The sequence below is a fragment of the Clavelina lepadiformis genome, chromosome 4 (genome assembly GCF_947623445.1).
Source record: "Clavelina lepadiformis chromosome 4, kaClaLepa1.1, whole genome shotgun sequence".
NCBI lineage: Eukaryota > Metazoa > Chordata > Ascidiacea > Aplousobranchia > Clavelinidae > Clavelina > Clavelina lepadiformis.
This window is the reverse complement of record NC_135243.1, coordinates 10,037,319-10,058,969: the sequence shown is the minus strand read 5'-3', so window position 1 is coordinate 10,058,969 and position 21,651 is coordinate 10,037,319. Positions and strand designations below refer to the sequence as shown.

The window sequence follows — 21,651 nt, the reverse complement described above, 5'->3', positions numbered from 1 at the left end:
CAATGTCGGAATTGATGTCTAGTGTTACGTCATAAACGAAATGCTGGCATAAATAAAGGAAAACTACACAGAAACTTTCATAAACGGTACTCTTGGTAGCCTTTACATTTTTTGGAATTTTACGATTCGACTAGAAGAGCCACAAAAAACATGCCGGAGAGCCGCATGCGGCTCGCGAGCCGCAGTTTGCCCACGTCTGGTATAGTGCATAAAGTCACGTTAGTCACGTTTATTGCGACGTTATATAGCTAATAAAGGGATGTCCGTGATAGTAGCGAAATTTAAACGCCCAGACGGTAATACAATATGCAGTAGGCTTATTATACGTAAGGCGGAAGTGTTTATACGTAAGGCGGAAGTGGTACGTATAGCAAATCAGGTGGGAAATTATAACGTATAAAAATTACCAGCACTAGCTGATCAACCTCTTTTGTGTAAATGAATAATTATCACTTAATCAATATAGATTTGTATCACTTAGGTAATCATACTTACGTAGTATAAATGAATTATGTACCTTTCGAGTTTAAAGCCTGTATCCTAGTCTGTGTTTTTCTACTTGTAATTCCTCATACAGCACAAGCTGTACCTTAATCAAAGTGATAATAATATTAACTAATAACAAACACGTAACTTAATAAATAGACCTACCACGTAGATACAATATGCTCAAAAGAAAAATCAGAAGAGAAATTTTGCATAAAACTCATAGGCCTAATTCTTGTTCGATATTTCTTCGATTTTAGCTATTTAGAATTTAATTGAAGTTACAGTAAATTAAGGTTAGTAAGAAGATGTGGGTTAAGTTTAGGTTACTGTGCTATAACAGTTACGTTAACAAGAAACCATGATAAAAGCTTTGAACGCACGATTTTGTCTTGTGAAATAGTGCCAGCGTACAAAAAGTGATGATAACATTGTTGCCATTATTCTGCGAAGACGTTTGAACATTCTAGGTGGCGATAACCAGTGGAGGGTGAGAACTAATTGACGGAACTAATTGTAGCCTATATTGCTGTACACTAACAAAGTAACAAGAGCTTGACTGCTGCTCTAAATCATGTATAGCCTACTCATAGCAGTCAAGAAGTAACGCCTCACTTCTTTAGTATTGCAATTTCTAGTACGGAAAATGGTCCAACTACAGGTTTAAGGTTTAGTGCATTTGTGAGAATGGAAACGAAATGTTGGAAATGGTTTATTTTAGTTTTTGTTCATTAACAAACATAATAGGCTATAAGTTATAAAAATTAATTATGTCTTAAAACTATTATCTGTAAAGTTAAACACTACATCACGATACCTTGCAACAACAGATGTTATTCATTATATTTATTTATTTATTCATTGGTGATTTGTAAAGATTAATTAATTGATTGGTTGTATATGCAGATTATAACGATGAAAAAACTTATCTAATTTCTGTGGACTGCAAAGTTTTCTGGAGGGTGGGTTTGTTTCACCCAACGTCGTTAGAAAAGCTTTTAGGCTTCTTCTTAGGCTTTTGTAAATAATTTATTGGCTTTGGACTAAATGTGGTGACGAAGATACCTTGGAACTATTTTAAAATGGAAGATCTATTTTGGAAGACATTATTGACAATTTTATTGTTGAACACAACAGGTATTCCTGCAAACAATGTTTATAGGCTACGTAAAGTTTAGTATATTGTGAATAAAAAAGATTTACTATAGTGGTGTTAAGTATTGTTCAATAGCGTTCGAATATGGGAGACATTAGGCAATAGCCTACAGCTTTAGTTTTTAAACCCCACATTGCATGGTAATAAACTCACGATTTTAAATTTATGTCTAGATTATTGTAAAACGGAACCAATCATGGCGCTAAATTATTATGAAAAATTAACTTTGTTCATTTTTGGAGACTGGCGTTTAAGTTGCCTCTTGCAGGCTGAAATTTCCATAAAACTTTATCTGTTAAACTGCATGAATAAACATAGAATGCACATTTAATGAAAGTCAAAAAGAAAACGCGTTTATGTACGTTTGGGGTAAGAATATGAATAACATAATATTTACATATGCAGCATTGTGTTACATTTTTAACGCAGGTACTTACATTCATTCAAAGTAAATGCCATCTAAAATAGATAACTTAATGAGCAATCTAACTTTTCAGGAATATCGAGCTCTGTATGGATAAGCAAGAACAAGGAGGAAATCCAACGGTCACAATGTTTCCAGTTTCGCGTCGACGATTGGACAAGAAGCTGCTCTTCAAATCTCACATACGAATTCTTTATTTGTGATGATCGAACTAATTTCTCTTCTTCCAAATTCCTGACAGCTCCGGGATCGAACATCTCACAATGGATAGATAATTTACGATTCAGCACTTACCTTTTCAAGACGAAAAAACAGGACGCCCAGTTGGTTTGTGACAATGAAGAAAGTATATCAAGCTGTGCGTGGAACATCACAGAGCAGCGTGGTAATGATTTTAGCATTATAGTCAACGATATTTCTGACTTTATTGACGAAAACGGGTGCGACATAACCAAAACCAACTGTCCGGCTTGTGATCTGTCAAATGTAGTAGGTACATCTGGCTATCTTATGGTGTTTCCTGTTCTAATCCTTGTTTATACCCTTGCTATACTCTCTTTAGTCGGGAATGCATTTGTTATAATGTACAATATCCAGATACTTACTGGTGAAAAAAAGGCTGTGAGAACTTCTGTACAAAACGCCCAGTCAATGATGATTTTGAATTTGTCTTTGGCCGATTTTTTAACTGGGACTTACCTATTTATTTTATCTATTGTTGCCACCGGTTATCAGAGCGGTTTTGTGAAAACCGTATATCGTCCTTGGTTGGTGAGTGATACATGTACAGCTCTGGCAATTATTAATTTTCTCTCAACTCAAGTATCTGTGCTTACCTTGGTTATCATTACCACGGTGCGTATGTATAGCGTTTTGCATCCATACAAAAATATGCAAATTAGACCACTAGCAGTAACTTCGATGCTAACTTGGTTGGTTGGAGTAATCATTGCTTTTGTACCGGTATTTACTTTCGAAAAGAAAGGGTCGATTCTTGTTAAAAACGGAACAAGAATATTTTTTCAACCCAGGCTCTACAGCACCGTAGAATTTTTCTTATCAGAAATAGAACAAACATATAAATTTGGTCATAACAGACTTCACGAAAAACTACTTGAAGGTAACAGCTGGAAAAATCTTTTGGATTTGTGCAGAAAGTTGAAATTGATCCAAAAAGATGACGCAGACTCCTTGCTGTACCAGGGTTACTACAACTTCCGAGAAACTTGTAGCTTAAGTTACTATTATAATGATAAACCTAACGAACTAAAATTCACACTGTCTGTTGTCGGAATTTACATTGTGTCCTTTATTTATGTCGTGGTGGGCTACGTTGTGATCAACGGAGCGGTTGCCAAACACCATGCTGCTCAAGACAGATATTGCTGCTTATCTCGCTTCGCCATAAACTGGTGCAAAAAACCTGCAAATCAAAGAGAGGAAGAAAACCGCTGCATGAACAGGAAGATTTTCTGCATAATCGTCACAGACTTTCTGGCTGTGATACCAATATCCATTGCTTCCATATATTTTCAAATCAAGACTTCAATGGGCGAACGATATGACTTTTGGAAGTATTGGCATGAAATAAACGCGATCACGCTCATCATGCTTGCGATAAACAGCGCAACTAACCCGATACTCTATTCTTATAGCTTATGGAAAGATTTAATCATTAAAATGAGACGTTATATCTCGGATGGTTCAACGAGTGAAATCAAGACAAGCATATAATCTATATCCTACAGCAGCGGTTCTTAACCTTTTTCATCTGTTTTCCCGTTTACGCAAACTACCAAACCCAAATTTTCCCCCTTTGGTTTTTAACAGTTTTTTGGCTAGACCGCTAGAGCTGAAGTAAAGCTCACTTCTAAACAAGTTGAATGTAACCAACAAAACACTTCAATTTAACCAATTAGTTGTAAGCAAATCATTACATTTCTGATACGTACAAATGCAAAGTCTACACAGCTTACTCATATATATATAATACTCGATATAATATAAGTTTCTTAACATAAGTTCAAATGTAAGCTGAATCAAGTTTGGGTGTATGGGGCAGTGACTACACTGCAAAATGCCTATTAAACAGTATGCTGTAGCGTATACGTGTTTATTTACAACAAAACTTCTTTCGTGAGTACGATTTTTGTGTACAAAAGTATAATAGCTTAATAATTATTTCCCACCGGATAAAAACCACTGTCCTACAGCATCAAACCGTGATGGAAACTAGTTGTTTCTTGGCTTCAATGTGTTTTTGTAGTAACTTCAAAGTCATGTACCGTATGTGCAATACTATGTAATAATAAGTTAATTTAGAAGAATAGTGTTTTTGCATACACCAGTTGTTTATGAAGTTCCGATGAAAGTTCATTAGTCTCTTTGCATATCTAAAAACAAAACTTTTCTTGTATTGCTGTATAATGCTATTTCCCTGAAGCAAATAAAAATAAATTTTTTTGGATAAGACAAACATACTTGCATGTTTTCAAAACAGTTTGCAACGTAAACCGTCTGCTATGTACAATGCAGCGTGTTTGCCAAAACACAACTCAAAATCAGATAAGTCAATACCAGATAAATATAAATATTCGTAGCTCACCAGCATTAACGACTTCGGCCGACCTTTCCAGGACCGCGCAACAACATGAAGTGCATTATTGGAGGACGCGGTAACTTACTAAAAGTAATCTTGTATTCACGTGATATTCGAAATACATAACCGCGCCAGGTTGGTAAATATTGCACAAGATGAAACAGTTTACAAACCTACCAATTGAGTTGTTTCTTACTTACTAGTGAGTAGTGAATAGGCATTTGGTAAATTTAAAAAAAAATTAGCTATTGTTCTCAGTCATGAAAGAAGACTAAAGTTGTCCAAAAAAGTGTTAGACAGTTACAATTTGGAGGAAGTATGACTAAGTCGAACAAGTGTCAAGTCTTAAAACGATCTTATTCCATTCATAGTTAGCGCATCGCACCATCTTATACAAATCATTGCAGATCATGCAAAAATATGTTGGGTATCATGCACAAGCGTTACAAACAGCAACAGGCACCATGGCGATATACATTACACAACTTTACAAAAAATGTGCTATATTCGTAAAAACGAGTGCGATAAAACCAAACAAGCGCCATAACAAAACAGGTATTTAGGGCGATCGTGACTACATAGATGTTTATGGAAAAAAGGTATAGCGTACAACTGCGACCATCTGTGGGGGTATTGTGTTTGTTAAATCAAGCAAACAGAAAGCAGCAAACAAGTAACTTCCAGTTGTAGAGACGAAAACATAAAACCTAGCATTAGGTAAGGGGGGAAATTAAAAAAATATCGGTAAGACAGAACACGGCTAAGTACAGTATTTAAAGTGAAACTGCTGGTGGTAAGATACCACTGTAAATATTTCCTATGACAATGTAGATGATATTAATCATCGCGGAGTACATTTGAGACCAAATACAGATGATAAAACACCAACTATGCTTCTACCTCACCCCTCAAGGAGTTCTTAACAAGTTTTGCTTATACAGAATAAAATATGTTCCTAAATAACGGTACAAACGCAACTTACAAAGAATTTTTAGGAAGTTGTATTCTACCATACGAAACAGAAAATAGGCAAGCAATCTTACTGGTATAATCGATTTTTCTCACGATCGTAAAACAACAAAACTGCCGTCAAGCTAGTAGCTTGAGTATAAATAACTAACGATAAAGATGTTTCATCAAGAAAAAGCGCAAATCTCTGAAGACTTGACAGCTGGGTGTAAGTGTTGAATGCCAAAATACGTGAAACAGCAAAAGTGCGTAAACTATGTAAAATAATAAGCAAAGCAAAAATAAATAAGCATTATGCCGCAGAAATAAAACTAACGCGGTCACAGAAACTCGACTCCCTCGAACTTGTATTGAGAAGATATCTGTTGGTCTGGAAGCACGATCTGTCCACTTAACGTAAATGCTGTAATATATGAGCGCGTGCTGCCCTTGAGCTCTTCAGTTTTGAGTGCAACGATCACTTGGTCGTTCGTACCGGGGACAAACTTGAAGGAAGAAAATCCACGTGCTTTATGCTCTAATTTTCCTGGGGTATTAAATGACAGAAGTTAAGTCTTTTCTGTTGTTAATCATAAACGAACATCCTACTGGGTAACAATGCCATGTACATTTCTAAAATCTGAAATCGAGATTAGTTTATATGCACAGGAATTATACTATATATTAAGATATGCAATGTCAAAAAATTAAATTATCACGATGTTTTAAACTTCTCATGAACCTGTTGACTATAGTAAACTGACAATTAATTTGCCCTACTTAATGACCAAAGACAATTATACGGCTTAAGAATCAATAATTTTTTTTTTAAATGTGGCTATCAAAGTTTAAATTAAAATATTTCATGCAATGTTCAGACTTCACTGTACTGTATACTATATATACTTATTGCTTGATGTTTACCAAATATCCTAAACCAGTATGCGAATTATTCTTTTAAATTTTACTGCACGTTTCTGATAACGTGCCGCATAACTAGTCCTTGATTTTGTTCAGAAGTTTTACACATTTGACGCATTGTATTACGTGTAAAATCTGATGTACTGTAAAAACTGAATACTGCACCTATTCTTGTCACTTTGATGTGACTGAAGTCTTCTGAACATTGAAAAAGGATGTTGGTGGCTCGCAGCTCATCAAGATCTTCATCATATTGCTCATGACTCGCTCTCCTTGGAAGGAAAAACCACGACTTGTGCACGTCACTCCATACTGCACTCTCATGGATAATGTAACCTGCAATAAGATTAAGTTCCACTGTTGCCTCTTGCAAATTAATCAGACTGCAGATTAGCTATATGCATATGACATCGTACTTCCTGTAAAAATTTGATTGTTATACCAAAATACTGTGCTTGTGTGAATTTCTTAAAACGGTTTCAAACATGTCTATAGTGTTGATTGCAATCATAGCCAGTTTGTCATTTTCAAACATTAGTCAAGATGTACGTAATTATTCTGGAAAACATTTTCCTACACTGCCTAACAGCTTACTTCAGACATGCAATGCACTGAAGATTCTCTATTCGTTGTAGCACAAAACATTATTTACATGAAGCAAGAATTTACCTGGAGGTTCGTAGCCCGATGCACGTTGCATTGCTGTATATTTTGGGACCCAATCCAAATGAGTGACCGCACCCTGAAACACATAAGCAATAAAAATAGGTGTTCCAAAACATGCAGTTGTCAGAAATATCTATTGAGAAATATTTATGACATCATAACGCACATTAATGCTTAATCAAATACAAATCCAACTAAAAATATTAGGTCAGCAAAGGCAGCAAGAAAAATCAAATTAAAGTCAAGCAGTCTTCAAACTAAATGCATATATGAATGGTAAAAATATATTTGCATAATGGTAGTTCTGCTGTTCATCTAACACGTAATGTACTAATGTTCAATATTCAATTACACTCAGGATAGGCACTAATATATTTCTATTTAATATGAAACACATCACAACCCAGTGCTTCTCAGCAGTGGGTTGTGGCTCGTGACCCAAAATTGGGTGGCCAAGTAATTTCAGTGGGTTGTTAAAACGTTACACTTGCAAATTAAATTTCATCAATTAAAATTTATCTTGTACGACAATTATCATATTACTGAAACAAAACATGTGCGAAGTAAAAATAAAAAACCTTGGTCTCTAATCCAGTTCACACATATTCGTTAAAGAGTGCCATGGGCAAGTATAAGTGCAAAAACAAGCTGTATCAAGTCAATTACTGTAGAAAGGATATTTTAATAATGTGGTGGTTAAGCAATGATTGCCAAAAATGCATACACAATTTGCAGCTAATTATGGCGGATGTAATAATGACGTCAAAATATGAAACCAGCATGCTTGATATCTAGCGTTTAAAAGTATGATGGTGGTGAAAAGGCAGCGCAGTGAGCTGTAGCTCAACATCTACCTTCGTAAGTATTAATTCACCAACTGTAAGTTAGCTTTAGTTACATGTATGTATGATTTCCATCAAATTCAAGCTTTTATAACTTATAGTACTTATACTGTATAGCACTTGCCCCTTAAATAACGATAATAAGGGCTTGTGTCGGAAGTGAAAATTCTTTGCAATGAGACCGTAACAGGTTGCTAGCTGAAAATGGAAGCAAATCTTCTAAACATAGCCATTACACCACCACATTTTTAACAACACAACAAAGTTTAAAAATTGTGCTGTTAGTGTATTAACACATCAAACATACAAGCTGTTGGCAAGCTGAACTGCACAACATCAAACAGACGTTGTGACGAAGATATCGAATTTTGGAAAGAAAGGGTGCAAGCATCAAAAAAAGCTATGCTCCTGGTCTTGCACATAAGTGACATGGTATGTACAGAGGAATTATTGGTTGCATGATAGCATAGGAGTTTTATGTTAGTAATTACATCTTTGTCGATTGTCTTTATCCACTGTGGGTTGCTATGTAACACAACACCATCAGCTGTTGTCCACTCCTTGCCTAAACCACCTAGATACAACTTCTCGTCTTTTATTGTCATCCACTCACCTTTAAAACCTTTAAAATGAACAAAATATTTACATGTATAAATAATATTAACTAAAGGTAATGGTAATTAATTACTACAATTATTCGTTAGGTAAATAATAAAAATAAACACAAGTGCTTTGCTTGCCTTTAGTTTCATGACCATTACCATCCGATAAGATTACCCAAGGAGCCACACGTCCATCTAGAATTTCATAAACAATCCCAGTGCGGTCATCGACGCTGTAAACATGTCCATTAAATACAACCAACTCAGAGAGTTCCATTCCTCTTCCGCTGTTTCAAGGAAATAAAAAAATATGAATTTTTAAAAAATAGTTGGCTTTTTTAGTAGGTAACCTAGACAATTTTAGGTTCTATACCTGCCAGTGTATGTGGATAAATAAAATTACATGCAGAAAAAAACTGCATTTTACGTCCCTGATTATGGCTGCTGCAGCAGGAAAGTTGTTAAAAATATTGTCACTGAAATATTACTCTATAAGTGGAAATTGAAATACTGTTCATGTCTTAATCACTTCACACCTTCGGTTTAAAATGTGAGAAACGAATATTTTGACATCAATGTATTAACTCATTAACTTGGCATAAAATCTACAAACATGTATACCTGGGCCTGCTATGTGAAGGACCCTAGCCAAAAAACTCAGTTAATTGAAGTTAAAAATTAAGAAATTATTTTCAGTTCATGACTTATAAGTATCTGAAATAAAAGATTTTTATATAAACTTTTAACAATGGGTTAACGAAATTAATAAAAGCAGATTATAATGACCCATATGAATATGATGAAAGAAGTTGTTTTCCTTCACTATCATCGTCTTCCCATTTCACTGAAGCAGTAAGTGTCTGGTTATCAAAGCTAAGGTTTCCATATCGAAGTAAACTTTTCCAAGTGTTGGATTTTTCAGGATCTAAATGTTTATGCAAAAAAAGTTAATAAATAACACTTAACATTATACAGACTACAGCTATCGTTAAAAAGTTATATTAAGGTCATTAGAAAGTTCTACATTGCAACTTACACTTGGATGCTTTATCCATATCTGTAATTATTCCGATCCTAAAAGAAGATCCGGTTCGTGTTGCGACTGGTTTTGTCAAAGGATAAGTTCTATTGTATGACATCAACTTTCGTTGAGGCAGAATTTCCTTGCCTATGGTATAATTACAAACTCAGTATTCTAACTTATAAACAAATATCCATTTATATCGCTTAAATGGAGCGCCTTTAGGCAAAATATTTAAATAATACAATAATACTGTATATGTATATTTGACGTTTCTTTGCAAGTCTTATATAAAAGCCAAGTTGCATTTCAAGTTGTTATCCATTTTAAATGTGAAATTCAGGTTCATTCAGATCTAACTGCATAAGATCAGTTGCATATATGTGCATTGTTAGTGTACGCTGGCCAATAGTTTCTTTTCATTTGCGTGCAAATAGTAAAGCTGCAATAGGGTGGGGAAAGTGAAAAGTTTCCAACACACGATAAGCGATATTGCTCCCACTATTACCTGCAAGTGGCCAACAAGCAGTAGGCACGTCACAATAAGTCAAATTTTTCTGTTTGTTTATATGCATAATTATGTCCACAATAAAGATTGTTCTTTTATGGCTGCTTTTTGGGAAAAAAGGTTCCACTAAAATGTGCTCTATCGCACAATGTGTGCTACGCGGGTTGTGTTGTTAACAGAGCTGGACACGAGCGCTCTTTTTTTGGGGAGATTTCTAGAGCAACGCTTTTTTTTAAAGCAGGATCAGAACCACGAGTGCACTCCTTTTACAGCTTTATGTTTACCTGCCATGAACGTTTCTATATATAAAATTCTTTTTTTTCAATTATGTGTAATACACGAAGCTACACTGTATTTATCAGTACAGTTTTTTTCCAGTGGTTGTGATATGTGTTTCAAATGCATACTTGGTTGTTGTATTCATGACTAATCAAGTGAGATTTATTGTGTGAATGTACAACAAATGCTCGAGCCAATCAGACATACAACTCAACTAAGTGTGTATTAGGTTTAGTTTTTGATTCGCTCTAAAGCTTGGCTGGTGATGGCGACTCAGTGGAGTAAGGCTGAGGCTCAAGTCAGATCTAATATGACTTGTGCTTTATCTCCACTCAAAAACACCAATGGGCTTCAAATTTTTTAGCTTGAAAACTTTACCGAAAATAATTCAAAACTCCTAGGTTTAACTATTAAAAAGTGTGCATTCCTAAAAGCATTTGTAGGCACATGGAATGCAAAAATTAGCAACATTGTTGTTTTTTGGTATGTGGTGACATTATTTTGCTGTGTTGTCATAACATGGTACAAACATCGGTACAAGTTAAGTATGATATGATAAAGCACATAATTGTAAACAGAAAACTCAGATTAATTTCAAAGATCTCTCGCTAAAATACTAACCCAAAAATCTTGGATTTATGTGTTGATTTACATCATCTTCAACGGAAGTTGCAGAGTAGTGGTAGAAAAAAGTGATACCAAGCAAAACGAGCACAGCTGCTAAGATGGGCTTGTACTTGAGCGTTACTTTTCTCCTCCCTACTAAATAAATTAGCAATAAAATGGAACAAGATATATATAATTTTAAACACCCAAGTAACCTAGTCAAAAACTTATAAATTTAACTCATATGCAAGATCAAGACTAAAAAACAGCCATTTTTATGCAAGTTATCTTTTGCTGAAAAATGAATCCTTTTCTTCAAATCCCAGTATAGGCTTGATATAAATTGCAATGATGACTAGACTTGTATGTTTACCAAGTTTTTTTGAAAAAACATGTAAGGTATAGGGATGGCCAAAGTAGAATGTTGAATACACAGGTATTCCAATGCAAATTGTGTGGTTTAACGAATAGTTGGAATTGGAAAATCTTTTGTTAAATGTGAGCCTAATTTTGTTTTTCTCCTTCCTGCGAGAACGAACGACATACGCATGTACATGTACATGTATGAACCAAAGCATTACATTTTTCTTGTTTATTGCTTCAACATAACTCAGCTCAGGAAAGTCGTCAGCTTTCCCAATTAACTCTAAAAATGAGCTAATCGCCTCTTTAAGTTTCCAGACGCGTTTACAGGTTTTCCCCATACTTAACCAGCGCACATGAGAATGGCAAAGCAAATCCTGGTGATCAGAATCAATTTCTTCAAGAAACTTGACAAACTGACAGTGATGAAGCCCTCTCGCTTTTATGTAGTTGATGAGTTTTACCACTGGCTTCACTACATGATCAAGCTGCAAAACAAATTTACACAGGGTCTCCTGATAGATAATGCAGTGCAAAAAAGTAATATCCAGCTCGGGGTTTTCCTCTTTCATCTTATCCTGAAGTCTTTTCAGCAGCCCAATGTTTTTTCCTGTTAAATTTGGCGATCCATCCGTGATGATATTCACAAGTTTGTCAGTCTGTCAATGATACCAGACACTTAGAGAAACAAGTCCTCCCCTTTAGCGATTCCATCGCAAAAAATTCTTCCGCTATCTTAAAATTGTCATTAATCCCTCTGACAAAAATCAAGAGCTGGGCGTAGTCTTTTCTGTAATTAATTTTGTCCAGCGCTAATGAATAAAATACAAATGAATCTGCTTTGCCTTTCAATTCGCTGGCTAAGTGCTCTTCACTTATTTCTACACGACGAGTTACTGTGCTGCATGATAAACTAACTTGTTCGTATTTGCTTTTTGTATTTGGACACAAGAGACCTGTTGTCTCTACCATACACTGCTTGAAAAACTCTCCATCTGAGAATGGCTTGTTAGCTTTTGCTAATTTGAAAACCAGCAAAAAGCTTGCCTTGGTGCTTAACTCTTGGCTGGCACTTTGTTGAGTAAGAGTATTTTGCTGAATCCGGGAATTTTTTGCCAATCTCTGAGCAGTAGCCTCTCGTTGTTGATTTGTTTGACTGCTAAGATAGCTAACTATAGTTAGCATGATTGCTGTCAAAATGGCGGCGGATGTCATATTCTTTCAAAACTGCAACCTGCTTTTTGGCCTATTAGGCATACAGCGGTTGATTCGACTTTAGTGAAAAAATATTTAGCTGTCCAGTCCGCTTTTAACACTCTGCGCTCACTGTTGACTTATCACTTCTTTGACGTACTCATGCTGAAAGAAATTATTCTGTAATAATTTAGACGAGTTCTTTTTTAGGATTGAAGATCACACAGTTTGCACAATTTTACTAGATGAGCTCTTCTATAAATCAACTTTTGTGAGTGTGGCAACCTTGCTGGGCTAGCCCTGCAGCTTTATCCAAAGGAAACATATATCGTATGCACATGAACTCTCAAACAAATATTCCACAATGTTTAGCTGTGACAAAACAATAAACCAAGACAGATTGATTGTGTGTGGATTCCAGTTGTCTTGTGGGGGTCAACTGTATACGAGAATGAAGAAATAAAATGAATTGTTTCGATGCACTAATTCATACCAACATCTGTCGGGCCAGATTAGCAGACACAACTAGTGTTTGCAACCTGGGTTTACCCGAACCCCGTTTTTTTTGCTATTTTTACAACCCGAAACCTACAGGGCCGTAGTTTGCCCATGTCTGGAATAACATCATTACTGCTGATATAACTGAATTGACTTGCATTCTTCCCTAATCAACTATAAATAAACAACACATCAAGATGGTTGTCGATAGCGGTTACTGATCGCACTTTCACCTTTCTACTTGAGTTAACTTGGCCATTGTGGTCGTGATTTTTTGTGATTAATGCAGATGATTTTAATGTATTTATTATTTATAAAAGTGAACAAATGCATACATCAGTTCAAATTTGTTTAACAACGTAAGAAAAAATAAATCATAGGCGTAGTAAGTAGTCAGTCGAACAGTTAATTTTGCAGAAAGTTTTGTTGCAGTTGATAAGGATTACATTGCAGGATGTCTTTTGTTCAAAAGCAGACAATGCATTGTTATGAAATTGTAGTGTCGCCACTGTCACAGTCAAAGACTTCATGGTGCAAGGTTCAATTATTGTAATTCATGGCACAGGCTTATATGCTGGGTATAGGCTAAAAGCAATATTCTGGACCCAAAAAACAGTAGTGGGCTTATATGCCAGCATATATGATAAAAAATAAGGGTAAGCGCTGTAACAGCAAATCTAAATTCTGAAGAACTTACCCAATACAAAGATAACAAAGTAACAATGATAACAAATGAACTACAAGGTTATTTACATATATCAAGGACTATAAAAAATAGATTGCAAAGAAATTTTAGAATACTGCAAATTTTAAGGACTCCTGCTTAATTTCTGCTGTAGTTGCAGAAGTATAAATTTGGAGAGACTCTTCGCGAAATTTACAAGACCGTTTCAGTCCCCAAAATACCTTAAAAACATTACATATAATATAGACCTATATACATGTTATATAATGTTATTAGTTAAATTTATTACCACGCCTTACTGGAAAATCTGCATAAAGCGCCGAAGAAATTACAGACATAGAGTTGCAGTTCTTGTGCATATCTCATATAAAGTGCCATTAATTTTTAAATGGTGCAAATTTTGCATGAGGTTTTTGGGGCATATTAAATTTATCCGAAGCTATGAGAGCAAATTTTCCAATAGGGTAACATCTTAATGGGTAACATCTGATAACAACACATCTTGATTTCTTTACCTTGCGAAAACACCGGCACATCTATTTTATTTCTCCAAGCCTCAATGTTAACGTTATCTTTTGTTCCAAAAGAAGAAAAGCTGACGCTTTTGTACATCCTCAAAATGTGACTTTTTTCCAAATCCTTCTAACCAAATCAAATCTCAACAGATGTTAATACTGAAAAAGTTATATAATGGTATCTTACATAGGGCTCTGAATCCTACGTATGACTAGTTAGTGGTTATGTTATTATGACTAACCAATTTGTACATATTTTAAAGTAAAAATTAAGATAAGAATAGGTAATTTTTAATTTAAAAACAGAATTAAACTATCTGAAGTTAAATATAAAAAGTTTTAATTTTCCGTGGGGGTTGGAACACATTTTTTGGCAACAAATGTGCAGAATTACCGAAATGGGAAATACCATTCTAAAATAATAGTTTATAAACAATACAGTTATGGTATACAATTAAACATATGTATTACATTGGTTATAATAAACACACATAATTTGCGCTTCAAAAACATTTTCAAATTGCTTCTAGACTATGGTAGGCTAACAAACAGCAGTTGCCCAAATATCAGACTGCTAAGTTTATTGGGCGTAAGGAAGATCTTCTGCATGCACAGTGTAACACTACAGTACCATGGATAGACTTTTGTACCAAGTTTGATATAAAGTATTGAGGAATTCTATGCCATAATATATTTTCTATTATCTCATAACGCCTTTCCTTTAGCTTTCGAAATCAAAGAAAAAAAATACAAAAAACCCAGTATCATTTGGCATTGATTTCTCGCTACTAACTTTCACAAGGGCCATGAGACAATACAGTCAGAAAGTAGCTTACCATGCTGCTATGTATTATAGATTTCTATCAAGTAGTTTATGTTTAGCCGGAAAAAAGTCGAGTTTTCAGTTTGTTACAGGATAAGATAGGCACACACAGGGTACGTCCGTAGGCACAAGTCAGTAGGCTACAAGCTATTATTCTGGACACACTTTGCAAAGTTAGCAGCCTGGTATGACTAGATATGATTGTTACGCTTTCTGTGCAGAGTTTCTCGCATTCCCTTCGCAGACAACAGAAGAGGAAAGGGAAAGTACCGGTACCATGGTTTCAATACAGCTGCACCAAGACATGATTTTGTCCATGCAAGACAGAGGTCAATTGAGTTTACAGTACTTGACTGTGGGTAACTTGGACGTATGGTTTGCTATTCGGTAGGCTAAAGACAACATTACGCTTGGTAGCGGCTTAGGCTGACTATGCCAAATAAAGTATGGCAACTGTAAAGGCGGACCGGAGTCAGCACTTTTTGCCGCAACTCAGAAGCATTAACTTTGCGCCAACTGTATAATATAATTGTTGACCAAGCTGTTATTCAGCTATATTGCAGAACACATGAGTTGCCCTAATTATCTTGTTCGAAATTATTGGTTTTTCATAATCGTTAAGCTATTTCTTGATATTACAATGTCTATCCCGGTAAAACAATAGGATTAAGGCTACTAAATGGCGATGAAGACAGATTAATAACAACAGCAAAATTTTAAGGTTCTGGTTTAGTCAGACATTTGAGTATTACTATTGGCACATAAGCGTGCGCTCTAGCAATTCAAAAAGCGGCTTAGTAATAAATTAACAATAGGGCTACTATTACAATCTCCAGGCTAATAAATGTTTACCTCCAAAGTTATCTCCCCAGTATTATTTACCTTAGTAATGGAATCGATACACACGTGTCGACAATCTTTCTATTTAAAAAATCCTCATTGTCGGTTTGGAAACAGGCAGAGAAAGCAGCTTGCACGTACTCGATTCGCAATTCCAATTTTTGTAGAATAAGGTCGAATTTATTAATAAAAAATCGTCCAAAAATTTAGTATTAAAATCATATGTCATCCGGTGTCTACATTTAAAAACACGCCAATCAGAAAACGGCAAAACCAGTACAAATACATATGAAACTGAAAAATTTTGTTTTTCTACACTGGCAGAAATTACGTAGGTCAGCTCTATTGGAAAAAAATAAGTACACTTCAAAAAGTTGCAATTATATGAAAACTTTTTGGTAAAACTTAGCAGTTTAAAAGTATGTTACTCAGGATAAAATTCTGAGTGTTATGGTATAAATTTCGTTGTTGTAAATTGAGTATAACTTGTTTTATTTAGGTTTGAATCAGCAGCAAACCATGTTTTTTCGTACACTGGCTACCCGACCCTATGCTATATCAAAACAGACTTGCATAACGTCGTAATATACTGTATCAGCGTGGCTGCCGATCTGAAAGTATGGCAGTTTCATATGAAAAGTTTTGCATGCAAAAATGCAAATTTTGGGTCGACGGTGTGCACAGAAGCCTAAATTCATTGTTTAGTTATTACAACGTATAAATCAGTGTAACAATAAAAAAGTTTGGCGTGCACGTTCAAAAGTTGATGAATTAAATGGGTACTGGCGCCACACATTTCACTGCGGCCATAGCCTACCAAACAGCCAGTGGTCCGACAATCCTAACGTTAAACCCATACCGGTACCTTCTTAGTTTTAAAAAGTTTCTATTTTACATTTTATGTAGAACTGTATAGAATGTACATCTGTACATGATTATACCGTCCACGTGAGACCGTTATCAGCTCACCATTCCAAATTAAACTAGGCTACTTTCTACAGTTTAAAGCATGAAAAACTGACATAAATGGAAATTTACTAGCTGGCCTACGCTAAACCTGCTCGTTTGAAGAACTTTTGCTTTCATCCGACAGGCTTACATTCAACATATTAGTTACATAGCCTATATAGGCCTATAGTGATACAGTTGACAACTGACACGACTCATTTCTTTTACACTCTCGTATCATGATCGAGTTTAAAAAAGTTGTTACCGCATAATGCTTCTTCTATTATCTCATAACTGATTCCAATTCAGACCTTCAACTTGAAATGCAACAATACAACAGATTCCAACTTAAAACAACATGGTTGTTAAGCAAAAACACAACAAAGTCAATTTCCCATAAAATGAGCAAGTCGTTTCTCAATGACGTCAAAGTAATGCAACGTCGAAAAAGACTTCATAGAGATCACTTTAAGGACGACACGCGTAAAATATTAGAAAACTTTGATATAAAGAAAAATTTTATAAGATGTGTATCATCTGAGGCCTTTTCAGGTTGTTTTTGAGAGGAGTGTAGTTTCGCATTGTACTAAATAAAGTTAATATTATAATAAAACAATAACGGTAACATCCGTCATTTTAACAAGTGTGAAAAGGTCCAACGAAAACACGACTGTCTGTTAGGTCAACTCAAAACGAAACAAAAATAAAAAATCTACAAACAAAGCCCCTTACTGTTACAGAGCGTTACATGTAAAATTTAGACAGGATCACTAATCACAAATCACCAATCAGTATTAAACTCAATAATCACGTCAAAAATGATAAAAGTCGTCTTGCTAAGTGTTACTTCTGTGTATGGGCGTAGAGTGCTCATTGACAGTCTAACGTTACATATTCATCCCAAGATCATGAACGTGCCACTCGATTCGTTGTAATTATCACACGAAATATTTACACGATTCCGTGTAATTACCGCACTCTGGCGCATTTTAATGGAAAAAGAGTAGACGAATTGGGTGGAATCCGAGATAAATCGCGACAAGACAGTGCCAAGCAGGTTAGATTTTAACGCTCTACAATGGAATGCAAAAAATATAATCCTTGGCAAAAATTAGGCAATTCGCGCAAAGTTTTTTTCCGAAAAAAAAATCCACCGCACAAAATCCAAACTTTCCGATCTGGTAGTTATACGGTTTAGAAGAGACTTGGAAAAGATACAGACTTAGCCTATGCAAAGTACCCTTGTTTTATTGCTTATTTGCTTCGTATTAATAAAAAACAATTTTGTTTTATGTTGGCTTTGTTTGTCTTGTTTTTATTTTGAGAGGTTTTTTATTGACAGTAGGTCAAGCAGCCCAAATAGTTAAAGATAGGCCGTTAGGTTAGGAGAACAGGCCCTTTCCGAGTTACCGTCGGCATTTTTTTTGGGTGGAAAGAATTTTTCGATTACTTATACTTAACAATGGAAATCGTCCACCCATTTTGATTCTTTTTTAAATTACAAACGTTTTGGGCATCGGATTGTAAAGATTTCGCTCAGGTGAGTTGCATATGAATTCCTTGAGGCGTTAAAAAAACTTTGGAAATATGCAGGCAAGGGGTCAGAAGAGTTGAAGAACATGTAAAGTTGAACTCTTCTCCCGTCTACAAGTACCAGCGTAAGTTAAAAGTGTGCTACTACCTTCGAATGTTTGGAAAATCGGCTATGAAGTGCAGGAAGTCTTGCAAGTGGTGTAAGTCCAACCACAAACATTAGTACTTGCGATTTCATTATCGTCAGTTCGACGCAAAGCTTTCTCAAAAGAGCAACTTCAATTACAAGCAACGTCAACAACGACGTAATCCGGCACCACAAACGACGATAACATCTACCTTTTCTAAAGTGCACAGCCACAGGATACATTCAGACATTCAGATACTACAACCCTAGCTGCTCAAATTGTGACGTCATTTGTTTGTGCACTTCTGCTCCAGACCCCATTTATTATTATATTTTGAAAAAGAAGTGATATGATTTGAAACCGGCCCACAAGTCAGATTGGAAATTTTGCTAAGTATAATGGACACTAAAATGAATGGCGCATAGAATTGTTATTGTTTCATCTTGTTACGTAGGGTATTCCTCACCAAAATTTTTTTAATCTGACCCTGAAGCAACCAACTTTTCCCTGGTTTGTGTAATTAGGTTAGGACAACTCTAATTTAAGGAATGAGGAAACTGAGGAACGCAACACTAATTTACGGAAAGTGAGGAATTTCGGAGTTACGGAAAAATGCCAACACCAATTTACGGAAAAGTGAAAAATTGCAGAATTAGGCTACGGAATATTTTTTTCAATGTTTGAAGTAATAGCCTACAATTCGCAAACATAAACGACATTATTTAACTTAATCAGTTAATTATAAAAAATATTTCTGTCACAATGTGTTTTGAACTTTCTATAACCTTTAGACAAAATTTTTGCCAGTGAAGTGATTTATTTATTGTAGTTTTTACAGAATGAGGAAACTGAGAAACGTGACACTAATTTAAAAAAAGTCAGAAATTAGGGAATATTTTGTTCTATGTTTTTAGTAATTGAAATCGTAAATATACTTGGTATTATTTATCGTAAAGTGTTATAACTTCAAAAAAAACTTTTGTCACAATTCATTTTTATAGTAGTTTATAAGCCTACATATGCTTGTAACAATTTTCAAAAAACTCTGGGACAACTGTATAGTACACAATTATGTTTTGCTGTGCGTTTTATGAAACACTTTGTGCACACACGCTGTATTTATTGTTCTCCGAAACATGTCGAATGTCCCATAATTTTATGGAAAACAATGTATCGATTGCTATTCATGCTAAAGCTTGTATTGGCTCTCCAAGCAAAAAGATAATGAACAAATAGATGAGAGTTTACGTTGTCGTTTATAGGCCATAAATAAATAAAATGCATTAAAACTACCAATTCGGACATAATAGGAAAAAACCAAGTTGCTTAGTTGCGGCAAAAGGCCGCGATGCGTTTGGAACTTGAAGTATTCTATATTATCAGTTTTAAAGGTATTTTCCCGAAGAATGCAGTAATTTTAACCGTTTTTTGGCGAAACAACGCAAAGTGTTTTTTTTTAAACTATATTTTATAGTACTGTTTTCCATAAAATTTTGGGACATTCGCCATAAAAGTATGCTATACACTCGTCTCAGAATTTCTTTAAAAATTGCTATAAGCTTGAAAGCGTAGTAACTACTACAGAAATCATTTTACCAGCAAAAATATTTTCTATATTGTAAGATAGTTCCAGATTAATTGTGACAGAAGACTTTTGCAGAAGTAAAAACATTTTGCACTAAATAATACCAAGTATATTTGCGATTTCAATCACTAAAAGCATTTTAAAAAATATTCCATAATTTTCACTTTCCCCATATTAATAATTTTTCTCATTCCGTAAAAACTAAAATAAATAAATCATTGGACCGACAAAAACGTTTTCTAAAGATTTTAGAAAGTTCCAAACGCATTGCGACAAAAAATATTTTTATAGTTAAGGGGCTAAGCTATATAATACCACGTATATTTGTGAATTGCATTACAGTACTACAAACATATAAAAATTACTCCATTAGGCTACAAATCGGCATGCATGTTAATGAGTTTGAGTATCCTGCTTGTGTGTGCCACACTTTTGAAACTGATACACAGTTTTGTTCAGTCTGTGAACTATTTGGCAGCTGCACATCTGAGATAATTTCAAATGTGTACACTTTTCCACACATGACTTTATATAAATCTAAGTGGAAAGCGTGGCACAAGCCTGCATCGGCCACACATGAAATTTAGAACATAAATAACCACTTTATAGTTAAAATTTATATCAGTCTAGTGAAGTGTAAGACATGCAGTGGAAAGATTGAATAGGTTCACAATATAATTAGTCGAGCAAACCTTTATACCTGAGTTAGCGGATCTGCATAGGCCAATAGGCTACTCGAAATCTTGGCAAATCCTGCCATGAACTATATACAGATTGGCATTTTGTATTTTGCTATGATTTGCATTTCTTGTTATTTTTAAAGTATGTATATTTACCACATCATTTTTGAAGTTTAGTGCCAACTGTATTATCATGTGATACAATTTTTTACTGTACTCCTGCTATTTAGATTCTAACATCATTTGGTTGTGCAACTTCGGCACTTACCCTATTTTTACTACATCACCATTTAATATGATTTTATGACAAGCACATTTAACACATTAACGAAATCTTAAATCTAAACTAAAATTAAATCTTGCTTGCAATCATCCAAAATAGGGCTTGAAATAATTCCACTAAACTCTCAATGTATGGCAAATTTATTGAAAGTTGACGTTTAGACCAGGAGTGCACCAAAATTTTGACAGGTCGAATTTATTTCCAGATTGAGCCAAAAACTGATTTTTTAAGATATATAGCTACTAAGATACAAAATAGTAGTTCAGATACTTCCAAAAACCTGATTGACAGTTCCTTTATTGCCGGAAAGCTATAATCTCAACCCAAAACCAGCTCATAAGAAAAGCAAAGTAAACATAAGGAAGATTGATCTTATTGTTGGTTTGCATGTAAATGTAAAGAAATGAACCAATCATTAATGGTTTTATTAAATAAAGGATGAAGAAAGCTAAACTGAAATGAACATAGTTTGAAAACTGCACTTAGCAAAGCGTAGTAAATGTAAACCAATACCAATG

The 21,651-nt window shown here is 34.9% G+C and overlaps 2 protein-coding genes across 4 annotated transcripts; one reads left to right on the top strand and one right to left on the bottom strand.

Annotated features, from left to right (window-relative positions):
- Positions 1 to 1,398: 1,398 nt before the first annotated feature.
- On the top strand, positions 1,399 to 4,560 carry LOC143451366 (relaxin receptor 2-like). The gene is made up of 2 exons (XM_076951850.1): positions 1,399 to 1,623; positions 2,140 to 4,560. Exons 1-2 carry the CDS (start codon positions 1,569 to 1,571, stop codon positions 3,798 to 3,800), a joined length of 1,716 nt encoding a protein of 571 aa, XP_076807965.1. The 5' UTR covers positions 1,399 to 1,568; the 3' UTR covers positions 3,801 to 4,560.
- Positions 4,561 to 4,901: 341 nt separating this feature from the next.
- Positions 4,902 to 17,156, bottom strand: LOC143451367 (soluble calcium-activated nucleotidase 1-like). 3 transcript variants are annotated; one of them, XM_076951852.1, is made up of 10 exons: positions 16,019 to 17,156; positions 14,314 to 14,472; positions 11,074 to 11,214; positions 9,681 to 9,812; positions 9,431 to 9,569; positions 8,783 to 8,931; positions 8,534 to 8,664; positions 7,204 to 7,276; positions 6,700 to 6,870; positions 4,902 to 6,160 (listed from the first exon to the last, which is right to left on the bottom strand). In XM_076951852.1, the coding sequence occupies exons 2-10, from the start codon at positions 14,408 to 14,410 to the stop codon at positions 5,955 to 5,957; spliced, it is 1,239 nt and encodes a 412-aa protein (XP_076807967.1). In that variant the 5' UTR covers positions 14,411 to 14,472; positions 16,019 to 17,156; the 3' UTR covers positions 4,902 to 5,954. The 3 variants fall into 3 exon arrangements, with proteins under 3 accessions (XP_076807967.1, XP_076807969.1, XP_076807966.1); XM_076951854.1 differs by lacking the exon at positions 16,019 to 17,156 and having other exon boundaries at positions 11,074 to 11,211; positions 14,314 to 15,965; XM_076951851.1 differs by lacking the exon at positions 16,019 to 17,156 and having other exon boundaries at positions 14,314 to 15,964.
- Between the last annotated feature and the right edge of the window lie 4,495 nt (positions 17,157 to 21,651).

Excerpts from the sequence above, each read along its gene's own strand:
- LOC143451366 (XM_076951850.1), top strand. The coding sequence starts at position 1,569 with ATGGAAGATCTATTTTGGAAGACATTATTGACAATTTTATTGTTGAAC. Across the intron at positions 1,624-2,139 it reads TTTATTGTTGAACACAACAG|GAATATCGAGCTCTGTATGG; the intron begins GTATTCCTGCAA and ends CTAACTTTTCAG.
- LOC143451367 (XM_076951852.1), bottom strand. The coding sequence starts at position 14,410 with ATGTACAAAAGCGTCAGCTTTTCTTCTTTTGGAACAAAAGATAACGTT. Across the intron at positions 7,277-8,533 it reads TAAAGACAATCGACAAAGAT|GGTGCGGTCACTCATTTGGA; the intron begins GTAATTACTAAC and ends TATGTGTTTCAG. Across the intron at positions 6,161-6,699 it reads CATCAAAGTGACAAGAATAG|GAAAATTAGAGCATAAAGCA; the intron begins GTGCAGTATTCA and ends TTAATACCCCAG.